The sequence below is a fragment of the Zosterops lateralis genome, assembly GCF_965231275.1.
Source record: "Zosterops lateralis genome assembly, chromosome: 7".
Classification (NCBI taxonomy): domain Eukaryota; kingdom Metazoa; phylum Chordata; class Aves; order Passeriformes; family Zosteropidae; genus Zosterops; species Zosterops lateralis.
In genome coordinates this window covers 32,256,543-32,274,226 of record NC_139767.1, presented here as the reverse complement: position 1 = coordinate 32,274,226, position 17,684 = coordinate 32,256,543, and the positions used below count along the sequence as shown (strand labels likewise).

Below are 17,684 nucleotides of genomic sequence, written 5' to 3'. Positions count from 1 at the left end.
ATTTTCTCTAGACAGTTATCATTGCTCATAATATTTCAGGCAGGTTTAATTTCAGCATCCATTGAGAAGGCAATCAGAGAATTAGTACAGAATTTGTGAAGAAAATGGCAAATGCTACACACACACTTCTGTGTGAACTAGAAAGAGTACAAATGAGACCTTTTGCAAAACAGACCAGCTCTACTCTGGCATACCCAGCTATCTGAACAGGTTTCAACAGGGAGAACAAACAAACAAAGGTAAAAGGTTTAAATGAAGTTCTATAAATAACTTTCTGATAAAATTTAAGAACCATCTGAAAGAACCACAGGAGACTACAGCCAGTACCTTGGTGCCTGAAATAGCTGCTGTGGAGAGAGAGAACTCCCCCTTCTCCTGCCCATACATTTTGCTTTTCTTCTCCTAGGGCTGGGGCAGTCTTTAATCTGGCCTATTTGACTAAACACTTGTACAGGACAAGGATAAAATACATCCTGTACTCATGCGTGTGGTTTTGTGAGTAGAACAGGCTGACGTGCTATTCATGAGATGTTCATGCTGTACCAGTCCTGAGCTACTCCTTCTGTGCCATGACTCCTGCTTGTGCTGTAGAGCCCAGGAGTTCATCTGGCTGAGAAACAACCCTAAGACAAGAAACCCAAGGTTCCAGTTGGATTAACTCTCTTCCCAGCTGCCAACTATATTGCTGTTAATGCCTGGGTAACTCTACAGTGCAATTAGGGATGAAGGCAGAACCTCTTGTTCTTGGTAACCGAATATTTCCATACTAAAATTCCTCAGTATTTTTAAGAAAAGGCTGCCTACCATGCTCAGATATGAGCAGAGCTGATAGTTCTGAGGACTGGGAGGGAAAAGGCTCAGTTACCCTTCTCTGTGTGACTGTTCTTCACACCCAGTGCAGAAGAATAAACACCTCCCTGCCCCGGTTCAGAGCTGAGTGAGAGCCCCACGCCCCCGAGCATGTGTTTGACAAGTGCACCTGTGAGAGGACGGGGTTTGCTCCGGGCTGGTGCTGGGCAGGGCTGGGCAGGGCTGGCGGAGGGGCAGCTCCAGGCACTTGGCTCCGAGCAGGCTGCTGAGGCAGGGGAGGGTTGTACACCACCGGAGTGCCATCGGGGTTGAGGAACGGCTGACCTGCCCAGGGACACAACAAACACAAACAGCTGCACCATCTCGGCTGGGAGGAAACAGACAAACACACTCACAGCAGGCAAAATGATAAAAGAATAACATTGACCAGTGAGGTCACACTGGTTTGTATGACAAATTCATGCCAAATGCCCACAACTGTAACAGCAATGACTACATGCAGCTAAACCCCAAAACATTTAAGCTAAACAAAGATAACCCCAGTCTTTACATAGTGAACACATATAAAAATTTCTTATATTCTACTCATCTGGAAACTTGATTTTCAATCAAGCAGATTGAATATGACAGGAGTAATAAAGGAAAACCATACTAAAATACTGTTTTAAGGATCTTTTAAAAATTGACCTCTTTTAATCAATTTGAAAACCAATCAGAACACAGGAGAGCTTAAAGGCAAACATTTTTCAAAAACTATATAAAGCAATAGCTGCCCTGGTATTCCCATGACTGCTAATGAAATTACTGATAAAGAACTCTTTCCCCCTATTCTTAGGTTAATTGGCTTTTAGCTTTCAAAATAAATAACATAGGATTATTCTCCTATTTAATAATTTGCAATCTCAATATTACAGCAATGAACCAATGAAAAAGAATTGAAAAATAAACTCCATAAAAGTAAATTATAAAAAACCCTCAGTGATTTCTTTTTGTGCCTGGGTTGGAAAAAAACAAAACAAATCAAAGGAACAACAGCCTGGGTGGCAAGGACCTGTGCCCACCTGCTTAGAGTCCTGCACTGGCTTATTCTGATGCTTAAATGGCCCAACACTGATGTAAATTTTTCTCTCCTCTGATTTAAAGATATCCTTGTCCTTTCCAGAAAGGTTTAAACTGAGCCTAAAGCCTTTGCACCTCGTCAAAGCAGACATTAGTCTGCTTTTCCAGAATTCTTGGTTCCTTCATACTTCAATGCAACTGCCCAACACAGAGTGTAAGAGTTACTGAAGAAAGGACCAGGAATTCATGGCAGACACAGAGGGAGCATGAACAAACCTGCAGAAATAAGCTACAGCAGCTAAACTACAGCTCATCAGGTGATACTCAACTGAGCTTAACAGATTTCTCTTTAACACAAGAATTGGGAATGTTCCTATCAATAGGGGCTCAGATTTTCTTATTTTCTTCTACCACTTCCTGCTGATCACCAGAGCTTCATTTATTTCTTGGAGTGGCTGGGTAAGAACTGCCCCTTCCTAATTCCCAAGGCACAGAATCCTCTGTCAGAAACTCTGAGGAACCAATCTCCACTTTGGCTGGCATTGGAACAATAAAGCCAAAGGAACAATTACAGAATACCATGACTTGAGTACACCAGAAATTGAAGTTCATCTTCACCTAAATGTCCCCTGTTCTCAAAGTGTTATCTTTGATAAGAAGCTCATTAGACATTAATATAATTATGAAAGACTACTAATGAACTTAGCTCTAAGATGACAAATACATTCTCCTCCAAATCCAGTAACTCTTTATGAAAATTGCGTCCTACAGCAACTCATTTGTAAACAGATTTTTAGCAATTGATTCATATTAAGGAAAAAGAGAAGTTTATCTATTTCAATATTATACCTTCTAGTTAAAAAGTTATTTACTACATGATCATTTTAACAACCCCAATGAGAACCATTCTGCTTCAAACATCATGTGCAGTCATATTCAAACATAACCAAGCTGATCTATAGAATGATTGTATATATCCTGAAGATTTTTCTTTTCTACAATAAAAACAAATAATTATGCTAAAATTAAAATATATAATTTTAATCTAAAATTATGATCTTTCACATAAAAGGTAAATTAAAATTTTCAGTATTTCCTGATTTCTACAAGAAGTAAAAGCTTGCCCAGAGAATGATAACTCATTATTTAATCCCACAAGTTATTACAGATCTCCTTGCACCTACATTATGAACTATCCATTTCCTACTACTTACTAAAATATACCAGAACTGGCCAATTATACCAACACTGATTTAATCCTGTTTTACTGACAAGGAGAAGTTTAGAAATAGCATTTCATCCTTTGCTTCTTTCTTTCACTTGTAATAACTCAGCCTTGAGCTTAGCGATGTGACCATGTTGCATCAAAAAAAAAAAATTAAGGATGGTAAGTCCTTTCAAGTCAATCTAAATCCTTCCCCTCACTGAAACTGTTTTATAGTAGCACTAGAAAAGACATTTTCCTCTCCTGAAAAAAGCTGAAACAATTAAGTTATTCTGTGTTCTGGATAGTATATCATATGATTTTCATATTTTGTGCAAGTCACTCATTAGAATTTTACATGTAAGTTAAAACTCTTCTAGAGAAAACCACGTGAATTTACTCATTCCTTTGATCCTCCAGTCATGCCTCCTTGTTTATTTAAGTGCACTGAACGAACACAACCACATTAAAAAATAAAGAGAAAAATAAAGGACAAAGGACAATACTGACACAAAGTCTCAGGCAAACACTCGTGCATTTTTTACCAAGTTCCCCAGTGTAACAGAGACAGTCCCAAGCATGTACCAACCTGTTTGAGGGTTGACCAGCACACTGCCAGGCGGGATGCCCGCTGCTTCCAAGGGAAGCAGAAAGAAGCTACTGCCAGCAGCAGGTGCCACTTGCCCGCTCATGCCACCATCAAAGGAAAGAGAGTTACTAGAGCTGACAGTTGGATACACGGCAGGCGTGCCAGGAGAGGGCTGGCTTAGAGCTGGCACTGGAAGAGGCTGCTGGCTGTGAGAGAGAGAACCAGTGGAGGACCCTACACTACTAGAAGACTCTGAACCTAGGAAAGGAGTAACGAGAAATTGGTTTTACCTGGAGACAGTGACATCATGCTCACTTTAAAATATACACTTGTAAGTGCTCACCCTGAAAGCTCAGCATTAAGGACATTATTAAACAGCAGCCTTGTCAATGGATTCCCCTTCTATCTCCCCTGGAATACCATTACAAGGCCCCTTCTGTGAACCAAGGGTCAGTTCAGCACTGCTTTGCACTGCAAAGTGAGGCTTTCATATCTAGCTCTGGTTTTCTAGTCAGAAAATGCATATCTGTATCTCCAGAATTCGTGGAAGTGATTGGTCATTACTTCAAAATGATGGCTGTGAATTCCCAGCCCCAGCTCCTGCAGCTGTGCAGGGAATGCATCTGCAGGGCCCCAATGTCCCTGTGGATTCACTGGCTAAAGCCTCATGCCCTGCACACACAGCCTGCATGCAAGCAAGGACAAGTTTCTTTCCACTGCTGGGGGTCAGATCTTCTCTGACTCACCTGCTGGACAATTTGCACTACACTAAACCCCTCAACACTGTTTCCTCCTCTGACAATCTGCAGGCAGAAATCAAGAACACAGCAAGAAAAAAATGAGAGTAATATGGTAGCTTTAGTCTGCCTTTATGCAACAATCCAAATTTCAAATGAAGTATGAAATAGCCAATTAAATTCAGTGATGATTTTACAGATATGAATTACTATAAACATTGCAAGGCAGTGGAGAACCAGACCCTGAGCTTCCTGAAAGCCAAGGCATGCAGCTAAAAGAAACATTGCAAAAGTCCAGTATGGAGAGGTTTGTGGAACTGCTGTTTCCAAGTCACTCTATACCTGGAGCTTTAAGTGCATAGTTTAGCAAAAAAGACTTAAAAAGAAGTGTAAGATACTTGCAGTACTTGGAAACAGAATACAGTTGTTTAAATTTACAAACTCCTCATTATCAGCCTCTATACAATCTAGAAGAAAAAGCACTCTGATGGAATTCATGTATTGCTTGAAGTTGTTTTGCAGCCCTCCATAAAAGTTGCTAATTGTAACCCTTCTACTTGTGCTTAGGAAGAGAACATAGCTTGAAGCACTGGCCTTTTTTATTCACTTTATGAAGTGAAATCACAGCAATTAATTGTAAACTGGGTGAGACAGCACATCCCAGCTCTATAAAACCATCATTGCCTGAGCAGAGTTACTTGGATTCATTTCCAGCTGTGCTCACTTCTAGATTATGCAGAGAAGTGAGGCTGAAGCCATTATAACCAGAGCCAATTAGAGCCCTGAACAATGTGAACAAACTCAAGCTCAACATGTGCCAAATCACCACAATCTGGAACTGTATGAAGCAACAACCATCAAGGTGGGCATTCCAAACCTGGAATGTCCAAACATTCAGAATGCCAAAATAATGTTTCCAGCAAAAATTTTAAGTATCTATTTACGTTCTTGAAATTTAGCCAACAAAGATTTCTAAGATTTTTATTGTGCAGTTGCAGTTTCTTTTCAAGCTGTGTCAAACAGCATCACTATACTGCTAAAAGGAATAACTCTGAATGATGGCACAATTTTACAGAAGTACCTCAAAATGTTTTGGGTTTTTTTAATACAAGTATACAATGGACAAAACAGAATTTGTCACTGTTCTACTGCATTAAGATATAGCAGTGTGGCCATTTACCTAAAAGTTAGTGGTGACCTAAGGAAAAGCAAAAAATCTGAAAATAGATCCTCATTAGAAACCAGCTTTAGAAATAAGATCAAAGCCAGTATTAATAAGGCAAGCAATTATATACTGCCTTTTTGCAGTTCTGCTTCAAATTCTGAAGCTGCCCACCAGTAACCCACTCATGTATTACAAGCCTCAGAATTCTCCATGGAATAGCAACTGGATTAACTTATGTTGGCATTTGAAATACAAATATTTACTAAATTTCATTTTTGACCCACAGAAGATTAAGTCCCATATTTTCTGAGATTTTGTTTTCACATTAATTACAAGTTAACACCTTTTGAAACCCTGACTCTCATGAGTATTTTTTCCCAACATTTTTGAATCTTCAAATTAAACAGTACACTTTGTTTCACTGACCTCATTTCTCAGCATCTAAAAGTTAAGTAAGAATTTTAGCCATATTCATTGTAAAATAACAAAAGAAAGAGAACACAATAAAATTAACTACCAATTCATAGGCTTTATGAAGGTTGTACAGGTTGTATCTGAGCTAGGATAGCAGTGCACGTTTCCTAAGACCGTGCAATGCAGCTTTGCCCCACTAGGATCAGAGCTGAACTCCAAGTATTTTATACAAAAATGTTTCTCATTTCAAACCCTTTGCATGAGATGAAAGGCATTGCACTTCAAGCCATCTACAATGCACTTGAAAATTTTCTTTCCAAAGCCAGAAGCGCTCAGCCCATTTGTCACGTTACGGCTCTAGGGCCGGGTCTGTAGATGTTGTGTGTGTGCAGAGGGAATGGGATGCACAGAGCCTCCCCACCATGAGCCACACCCACCCAGCTGAGCCCCCAGAGCCCGGCCCGAGGCTGCTGTACCTGTCTTGGAGAGCCTGCCCGTGCTCTTGCTGCTGCCGGAGCTGTCCCCGCGGCTGAGCACGGAGATGCCGCTGAAGCTGCTGGCCTTGGTGACGGCGGGGCGCAGGTTGCGCAGGGAGCTGTCGGAGTCGGTGCTGCTCCAGGGCCGCGGCTCGCAGCACCGCAGCTCCGTCTCCGTGCTGCTCTGGTGGCTGTTGGCCGAGCGCCCCGACGCCTCCTTGTTGGTCCTGAAAGTCACAAACTCAACTTTTAGCACAAGTGGAGCTTGCAAAATAAGGGAAAAAAAACAACCAAACAAAAAAATCAAGAAAGAAAAGATAAATGCATGCAGAAGAAGACTTTGGGTTTTGTTTTTTTAAAAGAAAGTATCAAATACCTAAGTATCTGCCGTCTTTGTTGTGTACTATTAGTTTCTTCCTCCTGGATTCTGTTGACATTTTAACAAGATAGCTTAATATTTATTAAGAAAATAGGAAGACAAAACAGAATTAAACAGCAAATTCTCTTACCTTTTATCAGTGAAATAATTCTCTTGGGAACACAGGGACTGAGGGGCAAAGAAGTGCAGAAATTAATATGAATGGCATCTAGAAACCCAACTACAAAACACACAGCAATCTGGAGTCTTCTGCATTATACACAGACTCCTACAGCATCCTCTTTATATTAAACTGCCTGAAAAACTTTACCTCTTGTTGAATAATTTTCATGAAGAAACAATACAATATAAAAAGGCCCACGAGCAGAAAATCAAAGTCAGCATGAGGGTAGTTACAAATGCTGCTCAGTTGGTTTCTATCAGACTTTTTCTGAAGTTACAATTCTTCCCTTGGGCTTTTGGTGCCTTCTGTCACTTACAGCTGGTGTGTGATTCCCAGGGCTGTCACAGCACCTGAGCTGCCTTGTCTTCTGCTGGGAAGGGTGGAGGGGGAGAGGCCACTGCTGCTGCAGTAACTGCTTAGTGCCCTGGGTACCAGCCTGGGTACGCTACAGAGCACACAGAACAGAACCAAAAAGGCTGCTCCTTACTCAAATTATGTTGTCCTTGACTGTGACTCCCAACACCTGGCACAAAGCTTCTAAGGGTGTAATATATGTATAATTAAGATGCTAAAGGAAAATGTAATTTTATATCCAAAAGTCCATTGTTCTTGTTTGTAACTAAGATGAACAAAAAAAATAAATTAGCCTCTCAAGAGCTCATTAGTCTCTTCAGAATTTGGTTTTGGATGTGCAAGAATTATAGATAAATGTCAGAAGTGGATTATTAAAACTAACACATAATTTAAAAGACATATTTGTTTTGCTTTACTCAATATAATTACTACTTGCAATTGAATTGTAGCCTATGATGTTGTCCTGCAGGGTTATCTCCAGTCAGGAGATCAGACTGTGAGATTCCTGAAAGGAATTTCACATATGGAACCTCAAATCATTTTACTGTGAACACTCATAATGTGGTTGCTATAGATACAAGCAAGAAAAGAGGGTTTTTTGGTTTTTAATTTGCTTGGGTTTTTTTCTTCTTTTAATTATTGCTCTGAGCAACTGAAATGATTGTAGTACCAAAACTCTGTAACTTAAATTGCAGTGAGGGGTGAAACAATGCAAAGGAGGGATACACATTGTACTCAGTAATGCTAGAGAACACTCCTCAATAATTCTTGGGTTATTTGAGTTTCATACAGCAGCAGTAAGGGAAAACAGAAGACTTCTCAGGAAGTGCAATATCATTTTTTACTCCCTCAGGCCATACTCTCTTATCTCCTCAGTGTCATTCAGAAACAGAAAGTTTCCTGGAAAGCCACCTGTACATGTCTGTGTGTGAATGGTTCAGAGAAAACAGTGCCAGACTGGTTTTGATACATACATCTTGTGCAAATATCCTTTCTCTAGCTCTCTGATATTCTTCTTCACGTTCTTCTATGGATTTACTTCTTCTGTCATCTTTTAATCGTATTCTCATCTAAATTAAGTGGTACAGTGTCAATTTTCACAGGAAAACAGTAAGAATGCAGAAATACAGCAAGTGGAAGGAATAAGCCACGTGACAGGTTTACCTGGTTGTCATCTTTGTCTAAACTAGAGTTATCTCTCTTAAGGATGTACCGCTTCTGGAAGTCATCACTCTTCTCATCCTTTATATGCTCACAAAACTTTTGGTCAGGTCTGAGAAAAGTTGTTACAAAGAAAACATTTATGGTTTTGTAAACGTGCTGTACACACAGTAGAATAAACTGAAATACATTCAAGAGTCATTTAAAACATACTTAATATTCTAACTGAAATAATAGATTTTGGCTGTCTGGGCAATGGAAAAGATGAGGTGCACCCCTGACAAGTCCTGTCCTGAGGCATAACAAACCTGCTTTTAAAAACCTCTTCCTCCTTTCAAAGCTTCTGCTGCAACTCCCAATTAGGGTGGGAAGCAAACCACATGCCCTTGGGGAATCAGAAGTGCTTTTGAATCCCAACTGGTGCCATGCAATGGATATTGGGCATGCATGGAAGTGGAGACAGGTGTTTGCCGCTAGAGCCGCAATACCTCAGAGTTCATTTCAAGGGAAAACAGAAGAAGGTAGAGGAGAAAGCACTGAAACTTAGAAACTTCTAAAACAAAATTAAGTAGAAATGATTAAGAGAAGAACAGTATAATGCAGGCAAGCAAGAGCTTCAGAGAGTCATATGGAGAGAGTGAAGCAACAGACTATAAATATTGCTTTGGTATTTTATCTACTTTGTGAAAGAAAAAGTGGTATTTTGCAAATCCTTGTTATTAAAGAGAGACACCAGGTACCTGAATAACAAAACTACTGCTATGGTAAGAGAAGAGCTCAGACAATCAGGAAATATTTGTCTAATAGAGAACAGAATAAATGTACTCTTCTCTATTTCTGTTTGTTATTTACCATTATCTAGGACTTCTGGATGGAGTGAGGGGAGCTTTTTCTATCAAACAGCCAGCCCTGCCTATTGGGTACTGGATGCCCAAACATAATTAGCAGGCATTTCAGAGAACCTTTAGACTGTCTTACCTCTTTCTTTTAAAGGTCTCTGAATTTACTGCCCTGCAATCACCAACTCCCACTCCACTGAGACGTGCCAGTGTGCACTGGGTGGTTGATGTCAGTAACATCCCTGCTCGGCGAGGGAGCCGCGAACCTGCCTATGAGGAAAAGGTAAGTTTGGCTTTATTCCACATGGAGCAGATCTCCAAGGTTTTCTTTCTAAATTCTTATTTTATATCCAAAGTGATTTAAAATAAGAATATTAAAAACATCAAGAATCTTAATGTCTGCAGGTTAGATGAAATGCCTGCTAATTAGTAACTACACCTACAGGGGCTTCCAGAGGCCACAAGCTATTTAAATATGGTCTAAAAAACTTTTAAAAAGCGTAAAAATGAAATAATCTTGTATTAGTTCTTATTCCATAGTTGAAGTGCTAGACTGAAGCTTCAGTCTAGAGATGTTGGTAGATGCAAAGGCACCAGATTTGAAATGTTTGGCTTTCTAGGTCAATTTATATAGATTGTACAGCCAAAGCAAAACCACATACATAAATAATGCAAGAATTCAACATATATTTAGGCTCTATATATATTTCTAAAACTTTGGAGAAGAAACTATTTACTTAAGTGAAATTTCAGTGTGGCATATCATTTCAGTCCTACTGACTCTAAAATAGGGTGGATAATTAGATTTAGATTTTTTTCTCCCAAAGCTATGAAGAGTGTACCTAGAGACTGAGATTAGGATGCAGGAACTGTAAACTCCTGTTTTCCTGTTCAAGACCAACAAAAAAATGGTGCCAGGCAAATGCTTTAAGTTAAAACTAGAAACTAGGTGACATAAATATGTCAACATGTTAGACCTTTGTCTTTTGGAGAGAGAATGAGGAGACAGAGCAAGTGCAGAGGATGGAGAGAACAGCTGGGTCCCTTGAATGAAAACCTCAATTCTGCACAGGTTTCAAAGTTGCTGTGGCCCCAGTGCTACCTTGTCTGCAATATGGATTTTCCTGGGGGCTTCTCCAAGAACTCCCCACCCCTCACAGTAAAGCAGCTTGTTAACCTGGTTGACATTTCCACTGATGTCTGTTTTCCCTGCTATGGTTATTTATATTGCCATGAGAGATCTGTAAGCAACATTATTCCAACAGAAGAACTTCAACAGCTGAATTTTCCCAGTAGAATTTTACAATACAAAAGCCAAAGTTGTGCAAGTCCCCTCCCTTCACCAAATCTCAAATGATCCCGTTCTAAGGTAAGAGCTGGCTCTGCTATCCAAAAGAAACAAAGAATGCACTTTGTACACTTTACTGGTGTAAATCTTTGAACAAATAAACAGTTGCTATAAAGTCATAATTCACAGAAACAAAGTTAGCAATGCATCTCTGCCAGAAAAGCAACAAAAATTCTTAACTTCAAGATAACATCGTTCTTTCCCCAAAATAATTCAAACATGAAACAGATCACATTATTACACAGCAAGAACACGAACAGTAAAGAGCTCTCAACTAACTCTCCTTGATGCCTGCTCCCAGTGAGGAGACAGACCTCACCTGCTACAGCATCACTGCCTCACAGATCCCAGGCGTTAGAGCTACGCATCAAAAGGCTTTTTCAAGGCTTTGACACTTACATTCTTGTATTGCTAGTTTTATTTACTATGACTGACTTCCCACTCTGGTCCACGTTGTGCTCTAATCCAAAGTAAGCAGCTACCCTGTGCAACAGCATTCTATGGTAAGATGTCATTGGGGGAAACTTTTTTCTTGGTACTCTGGAAGAAAGGAATAGTAGCTTTATTAAATAAACAGGAACACTCTCGAATTCTTTTTTCCTATGAGAGTACAGTACTTACTCATTATTACCAATGAAATCTAAAATTTCCTGTTCTAATTTCAGCAGCATCATTCTGTCCCTGAAAATAAAAACACAGCAACTCACATATGAGACACTCCAATAACTGCAGTTGTATTCATCTTAAGAATACACAGATCAGAGCTGTGATCAAGGGGTGACGGCAGACTGGAAGTAGGACCAGCAGGTGTCAAATGCAGAATTTTTAGGACAAAGTATTCTCTTTTTACTATTTTGTATTGAACCTGCCTAGTGAAACATGTGTTTTGCTCTCAGGTATCAGAGTACACAGATCCTCCAAGAAGTCCCTACCCAGGAGGCTCAGCAGGAAGTGCAGTCATGGAAAAGACAGGCTCCAGGAGGAAAAGCAGCGCTGAGGTTGTTCCTTGTTGGTTGGTGTGGGCAGGAGATGTGCAGAGGCCTCAGCTGGCCCTTGGATAGTGAAGCACATCAGGAGATCACTGAGAAAGTGATGGGGCACATCACCAACAACCAAGGGCTTAAAGCTGGCACATGTGGCACTGTGCTAACATCTTAGAAACACAAAAAAGCTGAAACTCAAGGTGGCAGAAAGGAACACTGTTCTTGCAACTGCTTGCACTGCTTCTAATAAACTATTAAGATGCAATGAAATCCAGTGATTCACAGTTCATAACCCATGCACATCAAGTAACTAAGCTTCCCAGTCACTGTGCATGGAAACCCATGGAGATCTTCACCTACAATTCCTTATTTTTCACTGGGATGCTTCATGAGTTCAAACAGGAACCACCTAAGGGTCTCACAGAGGTCTGTGCTTTCTAATTTTACTCTACAGGAATATGGCTTTGGCCATATTATGGCTCATGTCACATATTTTCTGAAGAAAATGGAATCCAAATAAATTATCACATTGGAAGTCCTACCTATAATATAAATGAGTAACAAATAGCAGTGAAGCAGCTTTTGTGGCAGAGCACAACTGCACCAAGTTAATTTCTTGCATTGTACTACAGCCACAAAGGCCCAGTGAGGGAAAGAACAAACAAGACAGGGACAGACTGCAAACCTCAGAGCAACAGAACCAGGTCAGCTCTGTTGCTAACAAATGATGGACTTGGATTAGGTCAGATTTGGTTTCTGATGTGCAGAATGAAAATCTCTAACTACAGTTATATGGCACAGCTTTAAAAAAAATGCCTTTATCTATAAATTCAGTGAAAGACAGATTAGAGTCAGAGAAGGCAGTTTGGTCTCTAACAAGCAGGTGCTAAGAAAGTACAAGCTTTAGAGACAAGGTACTGAAGCCCATTCAGGGAGAGAACTGCACATAGACTGAACGCAACATTTGCATATTAAGCATTAAAAGCATTTAAACCAATTCAATGTCCCGAACCTCTGCTCAAAAGACAAACCAATTACAGTGGTGTTTTAGACAGTCTGTGCAACAGAATCTCACCCTGAATAACTGACATGGAAGGTTAGACATTTATGAGGGGGAAAAAAATAATAGCACAAACAAAAAAACAGGTAGTGTGCCACCTCAGGCAACAAGAAGAGAGAAAAACATAAAGAAAGCTGACATTATTGATTCTTACCTGGGATTGTTTTTTAATGTATTTACTAAAAATTCATGAAGATCTATACCAGTGGAATCTGTATACTCCTGGCTGGAATCTAAAGGTAAGGGAGAAAAGAGCAAAATTACACTCTGAGAAGAAGCACCAGCTGTTTTCCAATTACTGCTGAGCATACTATATATGGATTGATACTATATAACCATTTAGTACATTATTGCCAAAATTAAATGCTTCCAGTTTCCAGGAAAAAGGCCCACAAGTCAAAAACCAAACAGAAAACCCACCACCACCCTCTAATTCAATGGTAATACAGAAGCAGGATTCTCAATAACACCACTATTACCAACTGGCTGTATGTCGTGAAGCAGGTATCATCTTGAGAGACCTGATCTCCATCAGCCTGCCACATTTTCCCACTATCCCACATTGCAGTGTGTGTACACAACCTTGGAGCAGCAGCAGCCCATCTACTCAACTACTGGATGTTGCCCAAAGAAATTCTGTAATTCAGAATGTAACAGTTTAACCTTCACAAGGTGGTGCTTTGCATTACTAAAAATCCTTGTTCTGCTGGGCTTTGCACAACATCGTGTTTAGATGTTTTCAAAAAGAAGTCTCAACCTTCCCTCTCCTTTCTGGTTTCAGTGAAAAAAAGTATTTAGTTACATACTAGCCCCTAAAATCTGTCCCTGGAAGGAATGATTTAACCCCAAATCCTCCCTTACATGAGCACCTTCAGGTTCCAGGTACTAGGATTCAAACCAACAGGTGTTGGAACAGTATTTTTGGAACTAGATGTCTTCCAAGAATTACTTATGTGTTAACCTAGTCTCAATTTAGTTAGGCTTAACTCAAACTTATGCCCAGGTCCCAGCTCTTCCAGCTGCCCTGAGATTTTAAGTGAAGCCAAGCAAGTCTAAACATTTACTGGGTTGGGAACTACTTTTGATTCTGAAGAGGAGAAGGCAAAAAAAGGCTATCCCTGGTAAAAAAGTCAAGATTCAATAATTATTTACTTCAATTTTTCTAATTTGCAAGTGAGCAATGATGTAGTCATAATTACTAGAACTGATGCTAGAATTCCATAATTTTCTATTTTGGCACATCCTATACTGGGAAGTAATTAACCTTCAGAGGAGAGAGTGGTTGAGCTCAGAACAGAATTCTCTTCCACAGGCATTTTGTCCCTTTGCTCTCAGCCCCCCATCATTACCTGTTGGGTATTTGGGGTTGATGTTTAAGGCATCATTTCAAAGACTGAGATTTATAAATGCAGGTTAAGTTCTCCATCCCAGTGCTTTTTGTTTCACTAACACCGGGCTGGCAGGTGGGACCAACTGCTCTGAAATTCCACATGAGGAATGCTGTATGGAATTGCGGGACATAAGTTGGCCATGTGCTACTTGTCTCAAAAAGAATTCCAGCTCTAAAGGCATTTCCTATCCTCTGTCTGATCTAAGATATCTAGGTAAACATTCTGGATATTAAAGCAAGAGTTGTAAAATGATTTGCTACCTTAAATGCATAAAGTCTTCTACCTGTAGGAGGCATTAGGCAGCATGGACAAAATCTGGTTTATGTCACTGATTTCACAGCCCTCTTTCAGATTAAAACCCAAACATTTTCAGCACATGGACTGTAATTTTAATCCAGAATGCAGGAATATTTAAGTGAAAATACAATACTTGTCTTTTTTATTTATGTAGTTCTATCCTTACTCCAAAACTTTACTGAAAAAATTCTAGACACTGTCAAAGTAAAATAAACAAAGGAGAACACTGACGCCTGTTGAATGAGCATCAGAAAAAGTACAAAGGCAGCTGTGCCACTCTCACTTCAGTTTCACAAGTCCTGAAACAACAAAGCCCAGGAACAAGACAGGAGCTTCCACTGACTCGCAAAGTCAGCTTAAAGAACCCTTGGACACAACTGAGACAACACAGCTGCTTTTTTATGCTGCTCTGCACAGGAGAAAGGAAAAGCATTTGCTGGACTGTTTGATGAAGTCTCTAAAGCTCTCTTTCCTTGAGGACCAATTCCTTCTCCAGCTCAAAGGTGTCTGATCAATTTGCTTCATTTGCAAAAAAAATTCAACAATGTTTATGCAATGAAGACCTGGAAGCAGAACTGTATTTTCATATGTTCTTTATCTATATAGTATATTGAAAAGCACAAGGAGAAATAGCAAACCTCTTGATAACATTTTTCTGGACAGTTTATCACTGGATTTTTCCTTTTCTGATTCATCTTTTGCAGTTTTTTCTTCTTTTTCAAAGGACTGTGACAACTGGATCTGAATTTTCTCCTGTCAAAAAGTAAAAATCAGTCACCACATAAACTATTTCAAAGAATACCTGCAGGAGAACTGTTCTGTACTATATTACCTGCAAAATAATGAAGCAACAACCAAAAAAAAGTTTATATATTCTTTCTGATTCCACATGTGCTCCATGTGACCATACAACAAAATTATTTATCAGTAAATCAGAAAATACAGAAAGCATAGAAAGGCCCACAGACGTTTTAGAATTTACACTCACTTCCAGGCACTGAGTGCTATTGCAAAATGAATTCAAATTATCTTACTCCATCCATGTAAGAAAATATTCCAGTTTTTCAGATATATAAATTTTATACTGTCTATATTTTTAAGTCACATCTCATCCGCAATACTTTTTCTCTCCCCGTTCTTCACAGTTCTTTACTGTAAAAGCTTCTTTCAAGTTTTGATTTGGTTCATACCAAGAAAAAACAAAACAAAACAAAAATTTCTAAGACAGACCAGCATTTCCAGATCCACAAAAAAAGAGAAATATTTACAGTACAATATATCAGGCAAAGTTTGCAGACCTGTCATCAAGGCTTAGTTTCATAACTTCCTGTGTATTTTGAGAGAGGAGCTTTGTGTGCAATCACCTCAAAATCTGTGGGTTTATACCAGTAGGTGAACTATTATAAAACCTGTTTCTCAAATACAGCAAAAAGCTTCCCTCTGAAATTACTGACATAATGGCTCCCTAAATACCCTGAGCAGTGCAAGACTGGAGTTTGCTCTTCATGCCCCTCCACTGTTTCAGGAGGTTGTCAGTGGAGGACCAACACTTCAGACAGCCAGAGCTGAGGAGTTTGGGAGCAATGGAGTCACTGTGCCTGAGGGGCTCCCATGGGAGCCAAGTCCTGTCACAGCCAGACTCCCCTGTCATCTTTTAACTACCTCAAATGCCAGTTCTGCTCCCTCAGAAGCCAAGTGAGTCCATGCTGTCACCTCCACATTCCTGAGAACATCTAACCCTTCCCAATCCAGAGAAGTGCCCCTCATGCACTCTTGCCTATCCCTCTTCTGCCCTGCACTTCAATCCTTTCCCACACAAGCCCTCACTCTTCCCTCAGACCTGTTCTTACCCACATCCACGCTCTTCCTCTAAGCTCTGCTCTTGTGTCATTGCACAGCCTTGATCTGAGCCATGGAATGCAGCCAGAGTTAAATTTAGCCAGGATCCACCAGGCTGGAGCCTGTTCACGTGCCCAGCTGCAGCTACTCCTGCCTGTGCCGGCACCGAGGAGCCCTGCACCACCCAGCCTTGGGCCACAGCAGTTCCCAGCTGCACCTTTGGGGCAACAACTTTCCCAAACGAGGGAAAAACAGTCACTGAGAGAGTTTTACCAGCTCTCCCTTTCATTATGAGTTGTCCCCACACTAAATGTCCCAATGAAACTTCCTAATTCATGAACACCCACTAAACAGCATCTCAGTGTGAATGAAGACTTGTCAGCTTTGGACAGGATCTATAACCACATCTGATGAGTACCCTTCCCAGTCACCAGCAAGGAACTCTCTCATCTGATTCCTTCCTAATCTTGAGAATTCACTCAGCTACAAACCTTAAGGAATCCAGAACAAGTCTTTGTATCCCTTGCCTCATAAATCTGTGTGTAATTCAAATGAGCAATTTATTTGTCACTACAAAATGCACTACACTCACCATTCACCAAGGAGCTGTGTAACCTTTATCTGAGAAAGAAATGTTTCTGTCCTATTAAGAAATGATTCCTGGCTTGGATTCACCAATGTGTTATCCTCCATGTTACAGTAACACTCTACAAAATTATCAGTAAATTAAGGAAATTTTCATAGTCTGATGTTTCTTCACTAGGAAAGTGCAACTTCTAAACTCATTCCAAGTAATGCATACAGCAATAGTTTAGTCAAAGGATCTCAGCAAGTAATCATTTTCATACTTCCTTCCCCAACAAGAGCTAAAAAAAGGAATCACCATCTGAACAGCCAGTTCTGCTACTACCACCAGCTCTACTTCAAAGTGTGATACACCAGAACTGGGTACCAAAGGGCACTTTCTTGTGATTTCATGCTATAAAAACTGTAGCATCTAATTAAATATGACCTACTTGACTGGAAAGCTGCCGAAAAATCTTTTAACTTCTCTTCCCCTATAAAACTCTCTTAATCCCACCCTGTTTGCAGCAGGTCTCTGCTGGCATTTGGACTGAACAGACTCCTCGTGCTAACTCTGATCACCCATCCCAAGCCCTCACTGTAGAAGAGGAAACTGTCACCAAATTTTGATTAAACAAGAAAAAGCCCAACAGGAAAACGCCCCAAACCATCAAAACCTGATAAATCCTGCTTAACACATCTGGGAAAAAGGTAAGAATATTTCTCGAAGGCCTATATGCTGAGGCTGGGCTTTTTACCAGAAAAACCAACACAAGTCAATAGAAATTAACATTACAGCCCCTTGCCTTCCTCCCACTCCCGCTCCATTGGGTTATTTTACTTTGCTTGCAA

The 17,684-nt window shown here is 40.1% G+C and overlaps 2 protein-coding genes across 9 annotated transcripts in view; one reads left to right on the top strand and one right to left on the bottom strand.

Annotated features, from left to right (window-relative positions):
• ZRANB3 (zinc finger RANBP2-type containing 3) overlaps positions 1-17,684 on the top strand; it is a 254,638-nt gene that overhangs the window by 156,576 nt on the left and 80,378 nt on the right. The gene's annotated exons all lie outside the window — the stretch shown is intronic.
• R3HDM1 (R3H domain containing 1) overlaps positions 1-17,684 on the bottom strand; it is a 50,641-nt gene that overhangs the window by 21,171 nt on the left and 11,786 nt on the right. For 3 of the 8 annotated variants that reach the window (XM_083865023.1, XM_083865026.1, XM_083865025.1), the window contains 11 exons: positions 15,068-15,182; positions 12,896-12,974; positions 11,320-11,379; positions 11,098-11,238; positions 8,515-8,623; positions 8,325-8,420; positions 6,964-7,001; positions 6,831-6,881; positions 6,455-6,681; positions 3,663-3,920; positions 980-1,134 (listed from right to left, as the gene is read on the bottom strand). In XM_083865023.1, the coding sequence (XP_083721149.1) occupies positions 980-1,134; positions 3,663-3,920; positions 6,455-6,681; positions 6,831-6,881; positions 6,964-7,001; positions 8,325-8,420; positions 8,515-8,623; positions 11,098-11,238; positions 11,320-11,379; positions 12,896-12,974; positions 15,068-15,182 (1,329 nt within the window). The remainder of the gene's footprint in view (positions 1-979; positions 1,135-3,662; positions 3,921-6,454; positions 6,682-6,830; positions 6,882-6,963; positions 7,002-8,324; positions 8,421-8,514; positions 8,624-11,097; positions 11,239-11,319; positions 11,380-12,895; positions 12,975-15,067; positions 15,183-17,684) is intronic. The other 5 variants (XM_083865028.1, XM_083865029.1, XM_083865030.1 and 2 more) reach the window with 3 other exon arrangements.